At 48.2% G+C, this 20,560-nt stretch overlaps 1 protein-coding gene across 2 annotated transcripts; it reads right to left on the bottom strand.

The window, feature by feature from the left end:
* Positions 1-2,210: 2,210 nt before the first annotated feature.
* On the bottom strand, positions 2,211-14,045 carry LOC102799281 (caspase-1-like). 2 transcript variants are annotated; one of them, XM_087831879.1, is made up of 10 exons: positions 13,971-14,045; positions 13,572-13,651; positions 7,813-8,029; positions 7,515-7,734; positions 7,327-7,443; positions 7,144-7,253; positions 4,017-4,107; positions 3,792-3,849; positions 3,546-3,592; positions 2,211-3,044 (listed from the first exon to the last, which is right to left on the bottom strand). In XM_087831879.1, exons 3-10 carry the CDS (start codon positions 8,020-8,022, stop codon positions 2,509-2,511), a joined length of 1,389 nt encoding a protein of 462 aa, XP_087688005.1. In that variant the 5' UTR covers positions 8,023-8,029; positions 13,572-13,651; positions 13,971-14,045; the 3' UTR covers positions 2,211-2,508. The 2 variants fall into 2 exon arrangements, with proteins under 2 accessions (XP_087688005.1, XP_087688006.1); XM_087831880.1 differs by lacking the exon at positions 13,572-13,651 and having other exon boundaries at positions 13,971-13,990.
* Between the last annotated feature and the right edge of the window lie 6,515 nt (positions 14,046-20,560).

The following is a 20,560-nucleotide window of genomic DNA, read 5'->3' as shown; positions in this document are numbered from 1 at the left end:
GTGACTGCAGCTGTGATAACTCAGTCAGACGAACAGGCTCCGCCCCTCAGCCTGCTACCATATATATTTATAGTGTCAAAGAACAGTAATAATAATGATAATCCTCCTGATAAACAGCAGCAGTCTCTGTAACCAGCCTGCAGACTGAGGGAAACATCCTGTAACAGGACACAGCATCCATGCTAAGGTTCAGAGGTCGCTGTCCCGAATTCAATAAATGTGGAGCAATGAAACAAACCAGCAGAGGCTCAGAAGAGTGCAATCAAACAATGAGTTTATTAAAACACACACAGGAGAAGAAGTATGCAGCATCCACGCTAAAGTTCAGAGGTCGCTCAGCAGGATGACGTATAAGGTGTCTGAAACGTGACAATGTGACGAATATGACCTTTGAATAAAGAAGGAAAACACTTTTAATTTTTTTTCCACGTTAATATATATTTTTAAATGAATTAAAAAATGTAATTATTCTGTGATTACAAAGTTAAAGTTGTCTGTTTAATCTGGTTCCATGTTGTGTTGCTGCCACCTAGTGGTGGACTTCAGAGTTGTGCTTGTGCTGCCAGTCTGAGGACTCATGAAACAAGCTTGTTTTCATGGATGAGAGGAAAATATGGACGATATGGACTGCAACTGCTTACGAACGTGTGGTAGAAAGGTGCAGGCGGCATGTTTGTGTATTTTACTTTGTATTACGTTTTATTTGGGCTGTAATTTTATTTTACTGACAGAATATTTGTGTTTCCAGTTATTTCACTGTAGTTTGCCGGTGAATGGAAGATTAAAATACTGGTTAAATATGGGTTGGAGGATTATTCTACTCCAAACATCAAAAAGAATAACCTGCAGGAGCAGTTTCAGAAATCCAAGCTGCTAGCTTTGCTGTGTAGAACAAACCTGCTGGAGACAAACAGCAGTCTGACTTTACTGATCATTGTGAGCAACACGCAGGTTCACAGAGGGAGGTTTGTGCTGAAGCAGCAGGATCAGCTCGCCGTCTTCAACGCGCTCTGCTTCCTTGTTTGATGTCTGAGCTCCTGACATGTGTAATGAGCAGCTTTGTTCAGACCTGCAGGTTTGTGTGCGTCAGCGTCACAAGCAGGTATCACGCTGGGGTTCAGACTGTTTCCAAACATCGCTCAGCACACTCCCACCTCCCAGGTGTCGCCACTTCAGCACAGTAGAGCGTGCTTGTGTAAGTGAGGCAGTGCTCAGGTGGCGTCCGTTTGGGAGTTCCTCTGCGATCATGTCTGAGCTGTGCGCTGGAATCAGGGAAACCCGAATCCTGCACCGGTTACCCGAGCTGATCACGTAACCCTGTGTGTGTCCTCCTGTGCAGACACAACAGGAAGTGTGTCTCACACAAACAGACACAACAGGAAGTGTGTCTCACACACACAGACACAACAGGAAGTGTGTCGCACACACACAGACACAACAGGAAGTGTGTCGCACACACACAGACACAACAGGAAGTGTGTCGCACACACAGACACAACAGGAAGTGTGTCACACACACAGACACAACAGGAAGTGTGTCGCACACACACACACACACACACACACACACAGACACAACAGGAAGTGTGTCGCACACACAGACACAACAGGAAGTGTGTCTCACACACAGACACAACAGGAAGTGTGTCGCACACACAGACACAACAGGAAGTGTGTCGCACACACACAGACACAACAGGAAGTGTGTCGCACACACACAGACACAACAGGAAGTGTGTCGCACACACAGACACAACAGGAAGTGTGTCTCACACACACAGACACAACAGGAAGTGTGTCGCACACACACAGACACAACAGGAAGTGTGTCTCACACACACAGACACAACAGGAAGTGTGTCGCACACACACAGACACAACAGGAAGTGTGTCGCACACACACAGACACAACAGGAAGTGTGTCGCACACACAGACACAACAGGAAGTGTGTCGCACACACACAGACACAACAGGAAGTGTGTCGCACACACAGACACAACAGGAAGTGTGTCGCACACACAGACACAACAGGAAGTGTGTCGCACACACAGACACAACAGGAAGTGTGTCGCACACACACAGACACAACAGGAAGTGTGTCGCACACACAGACACAACAGGAAGTGTGTCGCACACACACAGACACAACAGGAAGTGTGTTGCACACACAGTCAGACATTCGTGTTTATAATATTTACAACATGCACAAAGTTTAAAAACACGCTCACGCTGCAGGCATGTGACTGTTGGAAGAAGCGGAGCCAAACCAGCCCGGTCCAGTTAAAGTCTTTAACCAGTGAACAGCACCACCCTCAGGCAGGGAGGAGCACAGCGGGAACATCACTGACGCCTGGGTCAGAACTACAGCCACACCTTTGACCCCGAGTCCAGCACATCCAGGATAAAGAAATGTGACCTGGAAGAGAAGCGAGAGAAAGCTCCCTCCACCATGACTCTGAAAACACGTCCACCCTAGCCCACCCACGAGTGGACGCTCTCCGTGCCACTCAGCACAGACGCATTGAGGACGCAGTGAAGACTCTGAAGCCGGCATACACGGGCTCAGTGAATTTGGTCTTGAAGGTGTGGAGGTGGGTCAGAGTGTCAAAGGAGACCTTGAGGAAGGACAGAGTGCCAGCGTGACAGTCCACGTACACCGCTGCCCTACCAGAGTCGGACAGGGAGGATGAGGAGTAGGAGCGCGAGGAGAGCGCCGTTTCTTTGCCGTCGTGCCAGACGGTGTACGTATCGGAGCAGTACAGACTCCACGACTGGTTGTTCCACCCGAACAGGGTCTCGTTGCTGTCTCCTTTCCTTCTGATCCCTCTGTAACTCACCGCTATGTAAACCTCGCCGGTCCACTCCACCTCCCAGTACCCGCGACCCACCAGCCCATCTCTGCACAGCAGCTGAGCCCGGTCGAATCTGTCGGGATGATCGGGATACCGCTGAGGCTCCGACCGATACTCCACTTTCCTGGTGTGGGGGGACAGTGTGAGTTTCCTGTTCACCGTGTTCATGTCGATGGTGAGCTGACAGCAATCTGATGAGAGAACAAACACGATCCAGTCAGTCATCCAGGCCTCGGCGGTCTCAGGAGCCGAACCAAGACAGCCGGACTTCTCCGAGATTGTCCAGATGTTTCATCCGAGAGGCTGCTTCAGTTCAGAAGGTGGACTACACTGACCTGGACCACTGCTCCAAAAGGTCAAAGGCCACTCCCTGAGGATGCCAGTGTTCACATTTCATCACATCTGTGTCCACTTTGGACAGAGGGCGTGGCTTACGACACAGACTGCGCACGACCTACAGTCCAGCCTGAGGTCAGGTGATCTCAGTATGGCAGGGTCACATTGCTTCGCCTTAGCTCATGAGATGAGTCACCATTGAGGGACACTCCCACCGGCGTTTAAATACTGTTTGGTCCAAGACCTGAAGCAGCTCCTCGGATGAGGCGTCTTCAAGAAGCTTAAAGAAGTCCAGTCTGTCCAAGCTCGGAGGAATGAGTGATGCGCTGTTTGAGTCACATTAAAAACACACTTACACTTCTTCAGCTCTGACCTCACCCATCGGACTCCAGCAGGCTCCGCCCTGAAAGCAGGAGAGGGTCAGCGTGCACACTTGGACATCACATGGCTGTCATACTGTTATAGACAGGCGTGATGGAGCGGCGCTCTCTGTGCTAGCTACACGCAGAGATCTACAGCCATGGAGGGAAACGTGAGGCTTAAAATAAAGAAGCAGAGAGGAGAGGCTTCCCGCTCTCCTCTTTCCGTCCTCCTCCTCCTACCTGAGAGCGTCCGGTCTCCCGCGTCGATCCTCAGGTCGTGTAGGCACCTGCACGTTTCCTGTAAGTACATCCGGGGTCAAAATGACAGGTTTACACTAACTCTGTGTCTGTCCTCGTGCAGCACATCACTGAAATCAGTCTGAGCGCTGAAGCTGCATTTATATGAACACAGGTTTATAATCCAGGTGTCACAGTCTCACACCAACCTCATGTTTCTGCACTCACCTGGAAGCAGGTAGAAGGGCTTCGTCAGGGTGTGTAATTTCACGCTCGGCATCAGCTGCTGCATGCCCGACACACGGAAGCGCTGCATGACCTGTGGGTGAGAAATATCACACTGTGACCACGCATCAGCTCCACGAACAGGAGGACAGAACGTGTCTCTGAGCCAGCACCATGACATCACCCAGGGAGGACGAGGGAGGACGGGGGAGGACGAGGGAGGACGAGGGAGGACAAGGGAGACCCAGGGAGGGAGACCCAGGGAGGGAGACCAAGGGAGGGAGACCCAGGGAGGCCCAGGGAGGCCCAGGGAGGACGAGGGAGGACGAGGGAGGACGGGGGAGGACGAGGGAGGACAAGGGAGACCCAGGGAGGGAGACCCAGGGAGGGAGACCAAGGGAGGGAGACCCAGGGAGGCCCAAGGAGGCCCAGGGAGGACGAGGGATACCCAAGGAGACCCAGGGAGGCCCAGGGAGGACGAGGGAGGACGGGGGAGGACGGGGGAGGACGAGGGAGGACGAGGGAGGACAAGGGAGACCCAGGGAGGGAGACCCAGGGAGGGAGACCAAGGGAGGGAGACCCAGGGAGGCCCAGGGAGGCCCAGGGAGGACGAGGGAGGACGAGGGAGGACGGGGGAGGACGAGGGAGGCCCAGGGAGGACGAGGGAGGCCCAGGGAGACCCAGGGAGACCCAGGGAGGACGAGGGAGGACGAGGGAGGACGAGGGAGGCCCAGGGAGACCCAGGGAGGACGAGGGAGACCCAGGGAGACCCAGGGAGGACGAGGGAGGCCCAGGGAGACCCAGGGAGGACGAGGGAGGCCCAGGGAGGCCCAGGGAGGACGAGGGAGGACGAGGGAGGCCCAGGGAGGACGAGCGAGGCCCAGGGAGGCCCAGGGAGGATGAGGGAGGACGAGGGAGGATGAGGGAGGACGAGGGAGGACGGGGGAGGACGAGGGAGACCCAAGGAGGCTCAGGGAGGGAGGACGAGGGAGGACGAGGGAGGACAAGGGAGACCCAGGGAGGGAGACCCAGGGAGGGAGACCCAGGGAGGGAGACCCAGGGAGGCCCAAGGAGGCCCAGGGAGGACAAGGGAGGACGAGGGAGGACGAGGGAGGCCCAGGGAGGACGAGGGAGGCCCAGGGAGACCCAGGGAGGACGAGGGAGGCCCAGGGAGGCCCAGGGAGGATGAGGGAGGACGAGGGAGGCCCAGGGAGACCCAGGGAGACCCAGGGAGGACGAGGGAGGACGAGGGAGGACGAGGGAGGCCCAGGGAGACCCAGGGAGGGAGACCCAGGGAGGGAGACCCAGGGAGGGAGACCCAGGGAGGCCCAAGGAGGCCCAGGGAGGACGAGGGAGGACGGGGGAGGACGAGGGAGGCCCAGGGAGGACGAGGGAGGCCCAGGGAGACCCAGGGAGGACGAGGGAGGCCCAGGGAGGCCCAGGGAGGATGAGGGAGACCCAGGGAGGACGAGCGAGGCCCAGGGAGACCCAGGGAGGACGAGGGAGGCCCAGGGAGGCCCAGGGAGGACGAGGGAGGACGAGGGAGGCCCAGGGAGGACGAGCGAGGCCCAGGGAGGCCCAGGGAGGACGAGGGAGGCCCAGGGAGGCCCAGGGAGGACGAGGGAGGACGAGGGAGGCCCAGGGAGGACGAGCGAGGCCCAGGGAGACCCAGGGAGGACGAGGGAGGCCCAGGGAGGCCCAGGGAGGACGAGGGAGGATGAGGGAGGATGAGGGAGGACGAGGGAGGACGGGGGAGGACGAGGGAGACCCAAGGAGGCTCAGGGAGGGAGGACGAGGGAGGACGAGGGAGACCCAGGGAGGGAGACCCAGGGAGGGAGACCCAGGGAGGCCCAGGGAGGACGAGGGAGGACGAGGGAGGATGAGGGAGGACGAGGGAGGACGGGGGAGGACGAGGGAGACCCAAGGAGGCTCAGGGAGGGAGGACGAGGGAGGACGAGGGAGGACAAGGGAGACCCAGGGAGGGAGACCCAGGGAGGGAGACCCAGGGAGGCCCAGGGAGGACGAGGGAGGACGAGGGAGACCCAAGGAGACCCAGGGAGGACGAGGGAGGACGAGGGAGGACGAGGGATACCCAAGGAGACCCAGGGAGGCCCAGGGAGGACGAGGGAGGACGAGGGAGACCCAAGGAGACCCAGGGAGGACGAGGGAGGACGAGGGAGGACGAGGGAGGGAGACTGAGGGAGGGAGACCCAAGGACACCTAGGGAGGATGAGGGAGGGAGGCTCAGGGAGGCCCAGGGAGGGAGACTGAGGGAGGGAGACTGAGGGAGGGAGGACCAGGGAGGCCCAGGGAGGGAGACTGAGGGAGGGAGACTGAGGGAGGGAGACTGAGGGAGGGAGGACCAGGGAGGGAGACTGAGGGAGGGAGACTAAGGGAGGGAGACTGAGGGAGGGAGACTAAGGGAGGGAGACTGAGGGAGGGAGACTGAGGGAGGGAGACTAAGGGAGGGAGACTGAGGGAGGGAGACTGAGGGAGGGAGACTGAGGGAGGGAGGCTGAGGGAGGGAGACTGAGGGAGGGAGGCTGAGGGAGGGAGACTGAGGGAGGGAGACTGAGGGAGGGAGGCTGAGGGAGGGAGACTGAGGGAGGGAGGCTGAGGGAGGGAGACTGAGGGAGGGAGGGAGACTGAGGGAGGGAGACTGAGGGAGGGAGGGAGGGAGACTGAGGGAGGGAGACTGAGGGAGGGAGGGAGGGAGACTGAGGGAGGGAGGCTGAGGGAGGGAGGCTGAGGGAGGGAGACTGAGGGAGGGAGACTGAGGGAGGGAGGCTGAGGGAGGGAGGGAGGGAGGCTGAGGGAGGGAGACTGAGGGAGGGAGGGAGGGAGACTGAGGGAGACTGAGGGAGGCGTCACTCTTCAGGCTGAAAATGATGTAGAAGCTTCAGTGCTCCAGGTTCTGTAACAGGACGAGCTCTTTGGCTCTTTGCCTCCACAGAAAGATTAGATTGAACACGTTCCCCAACACGTTTCCTCCATTTATGGAGTAAAAGGCCAAATGGGCGGGGCTTTGAGCACCACCTGTGGTCACCTGTCTGGTTCTCAGACCTTCGTCGTGTTTGCCTCCACCTGCTGTGAGGCTCCTTCAAAGAGTTCAGAATATTCTTAAACGTACCTTTTTGAAGAGTTCATCGATGGGATCCTGGACGCACCGACTGCTGAACACCTCAGCGATACTTTGGATGAAGAAGGAGCCGTACGCCGGGTGTTGGTATGCAGCCATGTCTGCAAACACAAACAGGTGTGAGCAGCTGTGTGACTGACAGCAGCGATCAGTACTGGATGCTGCAGGACTCACGAGGCGCGCTGCAATGAAGAGTGATGAAATCCTTTTCTGCGTGCAGCGGAGCAGCTTGATTTACTGATTGAGCTCTCGTCTTATCTGTGGGCACAGCCAGTCTTCCAGGTACGAGCACTGAAACACACAACACTTAGCGAGACGCCATGTTCACAGCAGCCGTCAGCAGCGCGCGAGCAGAGACTCACCTCCTCTGGACGCCTGAATGATGACGATCTTCGGTTTGTCCTTCAGCGCGGGACAGTTTCTAGAGTTTAAGCGCTCATAAATTCGGTCAACTTCCATCCTGTGATTGCCCGTTCCACAGATGGTTCCCATGCCTCCGTGGGACATGACAACAACAAACACGCTGTCTGTGAGGGGCAGCGTCGGACGTCTGCTAAACCATTTCAGAGCTTCGTCCATTTTCTGTAAGAGCAAAAAGTCAGACGTCAGTCGTCGGGTCGCTGTGGAAAAGCAGCGCAAGCCTCAGTGAAGGAAAGTTACCTGTGCAGGTAGGTTCCGATGTCTGTCCACCTCGTATCCCAGAGTGTGGAGCAGGTTGACCACGGCCTGCTCATCTTTGTCAGCCCCGTGTCTGGTTAATGCCGGATCGTAGAAATGCATGTTGTTGATCAGCAGGGCGACACGCTTTGTCCGTCGGGGCATATTCGTAGCCTGGATGTTTCTGGTCATGTTGTCGGTGCTCATCGCCATCGCTGCCCTGTGAGAAGGTCAGAGGACAGAATCGGGCTCAGTGGATCCGTCATGAACAGCTGCTGCTGAAGGATCCAGCGCTGCTCGACACGCTGCTCAACGCTGCTCGACGCTGCTCGACGCTGCTCGACGCTGCTCGACGCTGCTCGACGCGCTGCTCGACGCGCTGCTCGACGCGCTGCTCGACGCTGCTCGACGCTGCTCGACGCGCTGCTCGACGCTGCTCGACGCGCTGCTCGACGCTGCTCGACGCTGCTCGACGCGCTGCTCGACGCGCTGCTCGACGCTGCTCGACGCTGCTCGACGCTGCTCGACGCGCTGCTCGACGCTGCTCGACGCGCTGCTCGACGCTGCTCGACGCGCTGCTCGACGCGCTGCTCGACACGCTGCTCGACGCTGCTCGACGCTGCTCGACGCTGCTCGACGCGCTGCTCGACGCGCTGCTCGACGCTGCTCGACGCGCTGCTCGACGCGCTGCTCGACGCGCTGCTCGACGCGCTGCTCGACGCTGCTCGACGCGCTGCTCGACGCGCTGCTCGACGCGCTGCTCGACGCGCTGCTCAACGCGCTGCTCAACGCGCTGCTCAACGCGCTGCTCAACGCTGTCATCCATCACAGACGCCACAGTGATGCAGTGACAAACATTACCACATTATAAATAATATTATTGTTACTGTGTGTCTGAAAAAGGAGGCAGAAGTAAAAACGTCCACATTTACACACGATCAGCTACAGGCTTTGTTCACTTGCATCAAACTTTGGATATTTTTTCTCTATGAAATAAACATGTTCGTGTAATGACAGCTGTAGTGTTGCTGTGGTTATTCAAACGTTCAGCCTCGTTAGTCCTGTCTGTAAATGAAAGTTACAGAGATGATCTCAGGTGAAAGTAGCTCCGCCTCCCGGGTCTGAACGGCAGGTTCATTCAGCCTGATGCGCTTTCAGCCTGCAGGTGTGCGCGCAGCGGCACGTCGGCCTGGTCGTGCTGCGGTACACTGTTAGCCTTTGCAGTAATTTCCATAGCTTAGTACTGCAAAATCAACAGTAAAGAACTCTAAAGGATGTTTGCAGTTTGTAATTTGCATGTAATTGTTCCATGAGATTACATTATTATCACGGTAACTCACCGTAGTCATGGAAACAGCTGTAAAATACAGCAAATGTAACAAGTGGTGATGTTACTGAGATTATACGATTACACCATCCGGATTTCTGTTTTCTACTGTAGAGTAATTACTTAAATCCTCATTCAGAGTGTATTACTATAAAATGTGATTCACTGTGAGAGTAGTATAACATATAAAATTTAATTCGTTGAACTGAATGGAACCTGATTATGGAACGCCAGGACTGCCATAATGAATTAATTAAATACACCATTAAATAATTAATTAAATGTGTCAATAATTAATTAAAATGGGAAATAATTAATTAAATAAATAGTTATGACACATGTAATTAATTAATTATTGACACATTTAATTAATTATTTATGTATTTCACATTTAAATTAATTATTGACACATTTAATTAATTATTGACACATTTAATTAATTATTTATTGACACATTTAATTAATTATTTATGTATTTCACATTTTAATTAATTATTGACACATTTAATTAATTATTTAATGATATATTTATTTATTTCATTTTGGCAGTCCTGGCGCCTGGCTCTCATCATGAAATAATTTTATCTGTCAACCTCACCCATCAAACTCAGGGGGCGGGGTTAACGCTGATCGACTCAAAACCATTGCTTTGGCCTGGTGGCCATTGTTTTTAGCACACAACAACCAGCATGTGGAAACTAACAGAACTGAACTTTGAAAAACCCTGTTTGTGTGTGTCACCAAATACAGTTTTAATATTTTTTTAGCTGAGAATGTAACGGTTTAATCTTCATGTGTCTGGTCGGTTTGTCAAGATAGAGCCTCTTTGCAAAAGTGCTTCGATGATTTCGGAGATGTCTGCTCAGTCTCACGGCAAAGCGTGGATAGACCCGCTCGCCTCGCAAGCAATCGAGCTGTTATTACCGCCGACAAATCGCAGGCCCCGGTACACAGCTGTAATAACCCCCGCTGACACTGACTTCTTTTACTGAGGTTATATTTATCAGGGTTTTATTTCCTGATGTTCTTATGTGTCCTACGTGTTTCAGTCGCCAATTCTGAATTATAACTAACATTAAAAACATGTTTAAGGAGGAGAGAGAGCAAATAAATTCGATTAACAGCTGATCTTTGGGTTTTTGTTCAGTAATCAGCGTGACCTGCGTATAAACACATAAAAGAGATAACGTTGGTGTTTCCTCATGTAGTAACTGCTGGCTTTAACTGTACAAAGGTTGTTCGACACTATGACACACATACAGACTTCATGATGTTCGGCTAATATTTTTATTGTGAATATTAATCATGAGGGTAAACGGACCTGTACACCACAGAGCGAGGTCAGCATGTCCACGATATCTTCAGCTCTCTGAGGTAACCCAGAGTTTCCCAGCTGACTAATCTAACTGTCATCTACGAATAATTCACGGGTCATATCAATATGATTTTACAGAAAAGCATCCTTATTACTGCCAACTATTCCAGAGACGTGAACATCTACAGCATAAAGAACACACAAATATAGCAGTCTAACGCAACACTGTAGATGAACCGTCAGTTTGTCAAAGTGGAATGAAAGCGATTGGTTGAACAGGTGTGATCTGTGTTTTCTGCATTTTCATCAGCGTCAGAGACTCAGCAGCAGATTAGAATAACAGTTATACATTTAATAAATTACCAAATGAACGCAAGAAACGAGCAAACCTGTTCCGACAGTTTGAGTTTGTGTTCCCTCAGCTGCAGACTGTTTAAATGTTTGAGAGGAAGATTAGATATAAAGCAAACGTCAAACATAGACTCAGTCTGCGTTCACATTTGATATGAGGCCAGGACGGATAATGGCTGTGTCCTGTTTTAAGATCATACATGTAAAATTGTTGTCTGACCTCCGTCGATCCAGCCGCTCAGAGTTAACTGAAGTTAACTTGGATAAATTATAGTTAAGGAGTATCACAGATAACACCCACGTGAGCTGTGTGACTGTTCACCACTACACTGAAATCAGTAGCTATTACTGAAATACACATGCTATTTCATAAACTATGATGTAAAGTCCTACTAACATGTTTAGTTTTAAAGGACACCTTCCTGCCTTATTAGCAGTATTAGTTTTCTTCTAACATCCAGAAGTCTGCACCATGTGTTTCATAGTTTGTAACAAACCTTTGACAGTTAAACATAACATGACCGAAAAAGCAAAAAAATAAATAAATAAATAAAAAGAGAGAGAGAGAGAAAATCACATAAATTATATGTTAACCTCATTTATTTTTAGTTAAATAAACTCTAAAAATTCTAACAGATCGCTGGTGCTTAGAATACAGTTGAATAACTATTAAAAAACAGATGATATAATATTTCTGTCCAGGTTGCAGTCTGCATTATGAACATGTAGTTGGAAACTCTGCTCCTCTCGGTGGAAATGCGCCTTCTCTTTCCTCTTTGTATAAAAACATTTTAAAAGTCAGTTTAATCTCAAAATTCACTGTTAAATCCAAAACACACCAGATAAAGAAAAGCGAATGGTTCAGTCTAACACATGTGCCAGTGAACCATTAAACGTCTGTAAAACTGTGCAGTTCTGAAACGTAACTTTAACCTCAGCCAAACCGATTTGCTCAGTTGTAAATAAAACAGCGAAGTAAACGTGACCCGACAGACAAAACCTGAGTGAATTAAGTCCAGCGTTTAACCACTGAGAGCTAAAACTCAGGTGAGGTTTCAAAGCTGTGCCGGTGATTGGAAGTGGGTTCGCCTATAAAGTGCTCTGTTGGGAAACAAGCTCCAGCAGCTCTGCGCTCGGGAAAAACTATATTTACTTATCTTGTGCAGAAAAATGTGCTGAGGTTGCGTAATATCGAGCACCGGCTGCCCAGTTAAACTGTGACTATCACCAGGTAACGTGGGCGTGTTTCTTGAATTAGCAGCAGGTGTTAAACAGCTGACAGGTGAGGAGGAGGATGCATGCAGGTAAACTGAGGGTCTGTTGAGCTGATCGCTGGTTTCGTGAGAAAAATGTCAGCTCGTTCTTTATGTTACAGAAGCACAGAGACACAAGACCAGGTGGAAAGAGGGAAAATGAGAATCTGCGAATGCAACACGTGGAACACGGAGAGTGTAACCCCCTCGGTGCACTCTGCATGCTGACTGTTAGCAGAGCTACTGAAATCTCTGAAAACATCTGAGCACCTTTGCAAACATGTTCTATGTTGACAACCTGACCCGACATGTGAAGATTACAGCGCGACATTCGCAGCTAAAACACTGTTAAAAGTGTAGTTGGTGACAGAAAAACGGGGTATTTTAAAACTACACCACCAACATTGCTGCCTGTGATTTGAAATGCATTCTGGGATACCTGGCTGCCCCAAGTCTACACAAGCAATCGATTATCTAGGATCGACCTGTTTTGACTTACTTTGCATGGCAACCAATCAAATGTTAGAGAAGCTGCATGGGCAGCGTTAACCCCGCCCCCTGAGTTTGATGGGTGAGGTTGACAGATAAAATTATTTCATGATGAGAGCCAGGCGCCAGGACTGCCAAAATGAAATAAATAAATATATCATTAAATAATTAATTAAATGTGTCAATAATTAATTAAAATGTGAAATACATAAATAATTAATTAAATGTGTCAATAAATAATTAATTAAATGTGTCAATAATTAATTAAATGTGTCAATAATTAATTAAAATGTGAAATACATAAATAATTAATTAAATGTGTCAATAAATAATTAATTAAATGTGTCAATAAATAATTAATTAAATGTGTCAATAATTAATTAAATGTGTCAATAATTAATTAAAATGTGAAATACATAAATAATTAATTAAATGTGTCAATAATTAATTAAAATGTGAAATACATAAATAATTAATTAAATGTGTCAATAATTAATTAAATGTGTCAATAAATAATTAATTAAATGTGTCAATAATTAATTAAATGTGTCAATAATTAATTAAAATGTGAAATACATAAATAATTAATTAAATGTGTCAATAATTAATTAATTACATGTGTCATAACTATTTATTTAATTAATTAATTCCACATTTAATTAATTATTTAATGGTGTATTTAATTAATTCATTATGGCAGTCCTGGCGTTCCATACCTGATATGTTAATAAATGTATTTGTTTATTCAAACAATGTGAAACATTGTTACAGCCCACTTTGTATCAAACAACCAGTCTCACGCTTACCAAAAAGAATATTTAAGTATACTTTAAAAACAAGCAAGTAAACCTTTAGTTTACTTTGTATGTATTTTCTTCCTTTTTTAGACCAAACTACATTTAAGCATCAGCATCTTTTACCTGTTGAACAGAGTAAGTGGGGCAAATCATTAATTTAAAAAATGAAATTGTTCATTGTGAGTGAAAAGGGTCAATAATAAACCTCAACTCTCAAAACACTTTCTCACCTGTTCACAATATAATTCTGGTGCTTGAACTATGGGTGCAGCTCTTTATAAATGAAGCCTCTGATAGTTAGATCTGATATCTGGGGAATGAAGAGATTTGTTACATGTGAAAAATATGTTTCAATTGCATTTTAATTACTGATTTTCAATCAGAAGAAAGTCAAATATAAACTAAAAAGTAAATTAATAGTATACGTGTAAGGTTAGTATTGTGATAGTCGAGTATATTCTAAGTATACGCTTGTAGACATTATGACATTATGCTAGATTTATGGTGAACAAAAAGTACATCTAAAAGTTAATTTCAAGAATACTGTTATGTACTAAAACGGGGGCGATATAGTCCAAGAAGCATTATTAGTATAGTACAAAGCGACACGAAGCAGAAGGGAGACTTACAGCAGGGAGTCCCGTCCTCCTCCGATGAGAGAGCTGCAAACAGCTGCTGCGTGGCGCCGTCGGCTTTTATACCCCCACAAATTTCCGTGACAGGTTTTTTACAGGTGACATAACGACTTTCCAAGGAAGAGATTTTGAAAGAGTGTTTGGGGCGTTTCCAAATTCTCAAGAAAGCGGTCCAAGAGCCAGTTTCATATTTGAATGTTTGATGATAGGTTTGTAGCTTGAACCTATTTGCTGGAACGTTGAAGACAATATAATTACACAGCAAAGCAAAACACGAAGTAGGCAAAGTTCTTCATGTTTCTCGTGCACGGGAGAGAACCGGACAAACGCCGTTCCTTCGCTTGACCCCAGTTGCTCTCGTCCGCTCCCCATAACACTGCTCTTTTATTGAGGTTACATGAATATGCATAGCTTCATTAACATACGACGCCTATATACAAACAAAGAGTACCTTGCCTGTGCGGTGTGTGTGTGTGTGTGTGTGGGGGGGGGGGGGGTCAGAGTGTGACCCCATAAATGACTTCCCTAAACCTGCTGGTCTGGAAGTCCAGTAGTTCATCTAAACAAAAGGCACTTAGCCTAAAACAGATATAGACACGTTTATCTGACCATAAAACAATAAGAGAAGGTACGACCTCTTCCCACGCTCCCAGGATGTGGGTGTGAATGCCAGAACACTCTGGAATGCAAACAAAGCCTTTGCAGACTATTAAGGATCACACATCCTATCACTACACCATCGATTATACACCTCTAAGCATATATGGTTAAATATTTCTAAGCATAAATGACAATCAACATTACAAAACCTAACATTGATATTTCCCTGTTTTTCAGTGCAGGTCACTTTTATCTGTGTGGTGTCCAATCACAGCTGAGGCTGCTGATTGTGTGATAGAAACAGTTTACCTTCCAGTTTACCTTCCAGGTGTGCCACAGCAAGCCACAGCAAGCAAGCTGTCCCACCTGCAGCCCGAGGCAAGTGAACGTTTCACAGCAACAGCCTGAGGCTGTGGACCCGCACCGACAACCTATTTATCTCCTGTCTTTGTCTTCGTGGTGTCAGTGAGAGGCCACATACAACCCCACCTCTGTCCATGTGAACAAGCCTCGTCTTTGTCTGTCAACACGACTGTGAGCAGCTGTGCAGCAGCACGCCCACGCTGGCATCACAGAAACGACCACACGAGCAGCGCGTGAAGCGGCGAGGCCTCGGGTGCAGCAGCCTGCGCATGAACATCGACACACACAGGCCTTAAATCACTTTACAGTCCGTCCCACAAGATCATAAAGCGCAGACACATCCCATAATACAGCCCAGGGTGGAACAGACACACAAGCAGCAGGCAGACATGATGCACGTAGAGCTGGACGTCTCTTCTTTACTCAGCAGAGACGGTCATGAAACGATGCTGACTGCACGTGCAGTACGAGCTTTACTGTAGCTGACACGTAGAATAGATTATTACTCTAACATCAAGAGACTTAAAAGGAAAAAGAATAAAGTGCACGAACGTAGGAAACTGTGAGCGAGGGAGTGGTCCCAGAGTCCAGACATAAGTGTTCAAACCCTGTTTCTCCACTCGTCCCAGGTGCCCACTCACTTCAGTTCAGTTTTCAGTTTTATTTGTCATATGCAAGTTAGCACAGGGTCAACATTGCAATGAAATGTGTTTGACGAGCAGCAGTCACTCAGCAGCATGGTACAGTACAGAAAATATAATAAAATATAATAAAATAAAATAGAAAAATATAAAAATAGTAAGGAGCTAAATATTAGAGAGACGTGGTAAAAGAGAAAAGATGACTAAATATATATGTATCTATAAATATAAATATATGTACACTAGTGATTAAATAAGAAAATCTTGAAAAGAAATATGACGGGAGGGCAGATGGGATATTGCACAGGAATGAGCAGCAGAAAATTACAGTATTGCACTTTTAAATATAAATATCAATGACAATAAAGTGAAGTGACCAGTGCAGATTAAACACTTGTGAAGCTGCAGTTTCTGAGTGCGTCCTGTGGACTGTGTTGTGTGTTTAAGTGTTGTGGTTGAGGTGTCGTTTGGTTGGTGGTAGAAACTGTTTTTAAGTCTTGTAGTCGAGCAGACAGACTCCTGTAACGTCTGCCAGATGGTAACAAGAACAGCTGATGTGCTGCTGTGGTCCTTGATGATGCTGTGAGCTTTACGGAGGCATCGCTGGAGATAAATGTCCTGAATGGCAGGAAGCCTCCAGTGATGTGCTCTGCTGCCTTCACCACCCTCTGTAGTGATTTACGGCTGCTGGCAGAGCAGCTTCGTACCAAACTGTGATGCAGCTCGTCAGCAAGCTCTCAATTGCACACCTGTAGAAATGTGAGGTGATGTTGGCGTTCATGCTAAACTTCCTCAGCCTCCTCAGGAAGTAAAGCTGGCGAGCTTTCCTGACAGCAGCGTCTGTGTGAAGGGTCCAGGAGAAGTCCTCGGTGATGTTGACTCCAAGGAACTTGAAGCTGCTGACCCTTTCGACCTTGACACCGTTGATGTGGATGGGCTGGTGTTCCCTGACTGGGCGTTTCCAGTAGTCCACTATCATCTCTCTAGTGTTGCTGGTGTTGAGAGTCAGGTTATTTTCCAGACACCACTCGTACAGTGCCATCACCTCCTCTCTACAGGCCGTCTCATCATTGCCTGTGATGAGGCCTATGATGGTTGTGTCATCAGCAAACTTGATGATGGTGTTGGACTCGTGTTTAGCAACACAGTCGTGTGTGAACAGGGAATATAGGAGGGGGCTAAGCACACAACCCTGTGGCGTACCTGTGTTTAGGATGAGTGGTGAGGAGGTGTGCTTACCAACTCTCACCACCTGGGGCCTGTTTGTGAGGAAGTTTAGAATCCATCTGCAGATCGGTGTTCCCAGCCCAAGGTCAACGAGCTTCGTGGCAAGTTTCGAGGGGATGATGGTGTTAAATGCAGAGCTGTAGGCGATGAAGAGCATCCTTGCATATGTATTCCCTTTCTCCAGGTGAGTGAGGGTGGTGTGCGTTGCCAGGGCGATGGCATCCTCTGTGGCTCTGTTTGTCCGATAGGCGAACTGAAGAGGGTCCAGTGTGTCAGGGAGGGAGGAGCAGATGTGACCTTTGACCGGCCGCTCCAGGCACTTCATGATGACGGATGTCAGTCAGTTGCTTCTGCACTTCTTCTGTCTCTGTGTTTGCTGTGATTTGTCACAGTGACAGTTTCTTTGTTACAGGTTTGTTTATACAGCGGAGACTGTCAGCGCTGATGGATGACTGTCAGCGCTGATGGATGACTGTGATTCACAGCTGAACCACGACGCTGCTCGCCGTGTCAGACCCGTCCTGCAGGTAAAGGCTGCATCAGCATGACAGCGTGCGATCGCCACGATGAAGCTGAAACGCTCGTAATCAGAGAGAACGCCGCAAAGCACGAGTGTTTCAAACACAGGCAGCCTGCAGCAACATCGTTGATCAGAGATCATTGATCAGTGGCTGCTGGTCAGTTTCCATGACAACTTGCACACAGGTGATAAAATATCCAGTCATTGGAAATCCTTTAACCCACAGCAGACACCTTTAAAGCCTGTCGCTGCACATCGAAGGAAAACAAGCCCGTGAAACTTTATTTCTCTGCTGTACAGTTTTGTTTCTGAGGTTTGCCACACATGGCTCCACACCACCAGGTGATTCACTTTGCAGTCACTACTTTATTATACTCTTATTGTTCAATATTGTTTCTTTATTAAAGTTGTTTTTCCATCACACCTTCCAATGTTTTTGTGGCGTGCACACATATTAGCACTGCAAGGTCAAAGTTCTGTTTTATGTTAATGCATCTTTGTTTGAGTCACCTGCAGTTTGGCTTCTGCTGGGAGAGCTGAAGAACCACTGACAGCAGATCTTCTCCCATGAAAGAACCAACAAACTGGTGCCGACAAAGACCGTCGACTGGATAAAGAGAACCGAGGCGGCCCAAGTGGAAAGGCAAGAACCATTTGGTGCTGTTAACACTTCAGTTTGGTCAAAAATCCCGTCACGAGCGACCGATCGGCGGCCGTCAGAGAATCCTTAACAGTGTGTTGGCTGCAAAGGTGCAATTAAAAAAGGAAATGGTTGTTTTGTGACTTCACCTTTGTGTTGGTGTGAAAGTCCAATCGAGGAATTGATTTTCCCATTCAGAGACTGAGATTACCCACAATGCACCTCGGTGATCCTCTGCATATTTATAGTTGAGCTGTTGGTAGATATATCTTTGTAACATGTTGCATTATTTCATGTCGTTCAGTGTGACTGCTGTCGTGGAGCGACGGCGAGCACACAGGGCTGTAAAGGTGACTTCGTTCTCGTCGCACTACAGTGAACCTCTGCCAGCTCGTGTAGGTCTGAGCTAAAGGACTATCTGGCTCCATCCGGTGGAAGAAAGTGATACTGCACCCCGGAGGACGCAGGTACTCATAATTATGATAACAGAAGGAATGAGTAAAAAGCAAGAATATAATTTGGGTATAGGATAAAAGAAGAACATCAATTAATTGATTAACATAAAGACTGAAGTAATAATAAAGTATAAACAAAGTATTGATCCGCTCTCGCCCAGCAGGCGCTCGTGTCCTCGTGTCTCTGGCTCAGGAGTCACCGCACTGGGACCATTGCTACCCTCACCCTCCAGCTCTTCTCTGAACACCTGGTTCTTTGGTTTGTTGGTGTCTCTACAGCCGTCTTCCTCCGCTTCTCCACCACCACTATGTCCGGTTGGTTAGCCATCACCAGCTTGTCTGTCTGTATCTGGAAGACATCACTGTTATTGATATCTGATTAGTTATCCTGTAAACTGCAGAGGTCATGTGATCAGCTGTATCCATGGCGTGTTTGTGTGTTTCAGTGTTGATGCCCACACTTGGCCTTCCAGAACTCTGCAGACCTCCACCTGCTTACCTGTGCAGGTGTTTGATGTCAAAATATCAAACACCTTATCAAAATAAAAGCCCCGTGATCATCTGCGTGTGCGGCTCGGTGACTGTTGAAGCTCGGGCTGAACAGGCGCTGGTCAGGTACGATCTCACCTGTGTGTGCAGTGCACAGGTGAGCGAGCGCAAGCATAGATTTGAACTCTGACCTCTGAAGCTGTGGCATCAGTGTCGGGGTCACAGCAGCTGTTTCACATGAGTTCAGTTTGTTCTCCACGGCAACGACTGATTTCGTTTTTGGTCCTTTGTGAGATTCAAATATCTCATTTTGGAGTCAACAGGAATGTTACAAACATCTTTTTCTGAGCATCAGGTACAGCAAGGACTTCACATTTTCTAACATTTAATGTTAAACCAGATGATGATAATAGTAATGTTAATAATAGTAATGTTAATAATAGTAATGTTAATAATAGTAATGTAATAGTAGTAGTGCAGATGCCTGGGACAGCATTTTTTCAATAGTTAGTGGATCTTGGAGTTTATCTTTTAAAATATTGCTGTGTCATCTGTTGACTTATCATAATATCTGTGGCTAAAACATTTAATTTTTTATGTTATTGAACTTTTGAAGATTTTCAAAAGTCTTCAACATCTTGGTGACCAATATGAATCCATATGGGGAGATTCCAACATTAGCTGTAAAGCTAGGGTTGGTACCATCGGGTACGACGACGCAGCTGCTAATAATGTGGGACAAACACAAATCACGTTTCTGAATTTAACTCCAAAAGTGTTCAAGGACTTTATCAAGGCTGAGTCGAAGGCTTTGTAACAATCCATCGTCTTCATCAGCTTTCTGTATACAGCACTGCTCTGTGAAGAGACCGGACTGTGTTTCTGAAATGAGCCATGACAGAGCTAAAGACGAGCAGTGAAGACATTTGGAGCTTCTTAGTCTCCTCGTTGGGCTTTGGAACTGAGGCGATAGTCCGGGTCTCATTGTGGGCAGCAGAGTCTGAAACGTTCCTACCAATACTCGATGTAAAAGGCCGCTGATGAGTTCCCAGAAACGTTTGTAGCCTGGGCTCTGTTAGGACGTCCAATCAGCATCAGCTTCTGTGGTGGTTATTTGATCTTCACACGTGTCTCCGAAGTCTAGGAACACGAAGGAATCAGATGGCGTTGCTACACCACCAACCATCAGCTGTTTGAACCTGTGCACAGGAACATTGTTCTTCCTCTTAACTCCAGACCCGAGATCTTGATTCATGCTGCCTGTCGTTGTGGGCTCATGTTTATTACAACAATCGTTGTGTTTTCTTTTTTAGAAACGCGCGTCTTCACTTACTGATCTCTGGTTGAAGTTTTTGACAGTAAATTCAAACTGGATTTCTAATATTTGCTTGTAGGTTTGACAATGACCTGATAACCTGACGGTCAGCACCTCTCCGTCTTCTTCGACATGTTGTATTTGAGGAGTTCGTGCCGCTGACGTGATGTCGGCGACTTTGACAGTTTTGAGGTTTCGCCGTCGTCTCCTCGTGACTTTGGTTCGAGTCGTCGGGATCTTGATTTACAGAGTCGTGACCTGTGAACATGTCAGAGCAGCAGCTCCGACCAATCACATTATAGAAAAGGTCTGAGGTCGTCACATGACTTCTTTC

This window comes from Neolamprologus brichardi, chromosome 18 (assembly GCF_056152115.1).
Source record: "Neolamprologus brichardi isolate AB-2024 chromosome 18, ASM5615211v1, whole genome shotgun sequence".
NCBI lineage: Eukaryota > Metazoa > Chordata > Actinopteri > Cichliformes > Cichlidae > Neolamprologus > Neolamprologus brichardi.
Note: the sequence above shows the minus strand (reverse complement) of the source record. Positions and strands in the feature narration are given on the sequence as shown.

Coding starts and splice junctions, on each gene's coding strand:
- LOC102799281 (XM_087831879.1), bottom strand. CDS start 8,022: ATGGCGATGAGCACCGACAACATGACCAGAAACATCCAGGCTACGAAT. Junction 3,593..3,791: donor GGGAGACCGGACGCTCTCAG/GTAGGAGGAGGA, acceptor TCCTGCTTTCAG/GGCGGAGCCTGCTGGAGTCC. Junction 3,045..3,545: donor GAGGTCAGAGCTGAAGAAGT/GTAAGTGTGTTT, acceptor TTCTCTCATCAG/ATTGCTGTCAGCTCACCATC.